The sequence below is a fragment of the Crocuta crocuta genome, unplaced genomic scaffold, assembly GCF_008692635.1.
Source record: "Crocuta crocuta isolate KB4526 unplaced genomic scaffold, BGI_CrCroc_1.0 scaffold130, whole genome shotgun sequence".
In the NCBI taxonomy this organism is placed as follows: Eukaryota; Metazoa; Chordata; class Mammalia; order Carnivora; family Hyaenidae; genus Crocuta; species Crocuta crocuta.
In genome coordinates this window covers 10682168-10683134 of record NW_027527920.1, presented here as the reverse complement: position 1 = coordinate 10683134, position 967 = coordinate 10682168, and the positions used below count along the sequence as shown (strand labels likewise).

The following is a 967-nucleotide window of genomic DNA, read 5'->3' as shown; positions in this document are numbered from 1 at the left end:
GGCATAAAGAACGGAGATGGCAAGAGAGAGTTGGGGTGCCGGGCTATAGAAGGAGATGCCTGCCGAGTGGCTGATGTGTACGTGCTGCGGTGCCAAGAGCTGAGGATCCAAAAGTAAGTGACAACTCTAGTTGTTCTAGTCTGTCAGGTAAGGAATCAGATAAGTTCAACGAAAGTATTAAGTGTTACTAAGGAGGTGTGAGCACTGGAGGGGGGAGGAGGGGAGGCGGGGAGGGTCCAAAAAGTGTGGCAAGTACTCCCTTTGGGATGGCAATTGGGAAGGCTTCTCTGAGGAGGTGACACTTGATCTGAAGCGAGCCAGGGAAGAGAACATTGGTGTCGGGTAAAATGAAGAGACATCAAGAAATAGACCGGGCGGGGCACCTGAGTGGGTCGGTGGGTTAAGCATCTGACTTTGGCTCAGGTCATGAACTCGACCGCGGTTCGTGGGTTCGAGCCCCACATCGGGCTCTGAGCTGTCAGCACAGAGCCTGGAGCCTGCTTCGGATTCTGTGTCTCCTTCTCTCTCTGCCCTTCCCCTGCTTGTGTGCTCACTCTCTCGCTCTCTCTCAAAAATGAGTAAAATTTAAAAAAAAGAAAAGAGACCAGGCAGAGAAGGAAAGGGAAAAGAGTAAAGGCCCGATGCTATCGGCGCTCCGGCATCCGGCGTCGACTGCTACGGTCTGCGCACGGTCACCGCCCCCTTATTTCCATCCAGTCCCCGCCCCTCCCCGCGCTTCTGCCGCCCGCCCGGCCTGCGCGAGCTCAGAGGCTGCGGGCTCGCAGCAGACGCCATGTACCGGCTACTGTCAACCGTGACGGCCTGGGCCGCGACCCCTGGAAGCTGGGCCTGTGGCCGCGGGCAGCGCGCGGCCCACCATCGTGCTGGGCTGCCGCCCCTCGGCCCCGGTTGGGTCGGGGGCCTGGGACTGGGGCTGGGGCTGGCTCTCGGGGTGAAGCTGGCAGGC

At 59.4% G+C, this 967-nt stretch overlaps 1 protein-coding gene across 2 annotated transcripts in view; it reads left to right on the top strand.

Annotated features, from left to right (window-relative positions):
• Positions 1-753: 753 nt before the first annotated feature.
• LACTB (lactamase beta) overlaps positions 754-967 on the top strand; it is a 15588-nt gene continuing 15374 nt past the window's right edge. For both annotated transcript variants that reach the window (XM_077747663.1, XM_077747672.1), the window contains exon 1: positions 754-966. In XM_077747663.1, coding sequence (XP_077603789.1) covers positions 794-966 — 173 coding nt within the window. In that variant the 5' untranslated portion in view covers positions 754-793. The remainder of the gene's footprint in view (position 967) is intronic.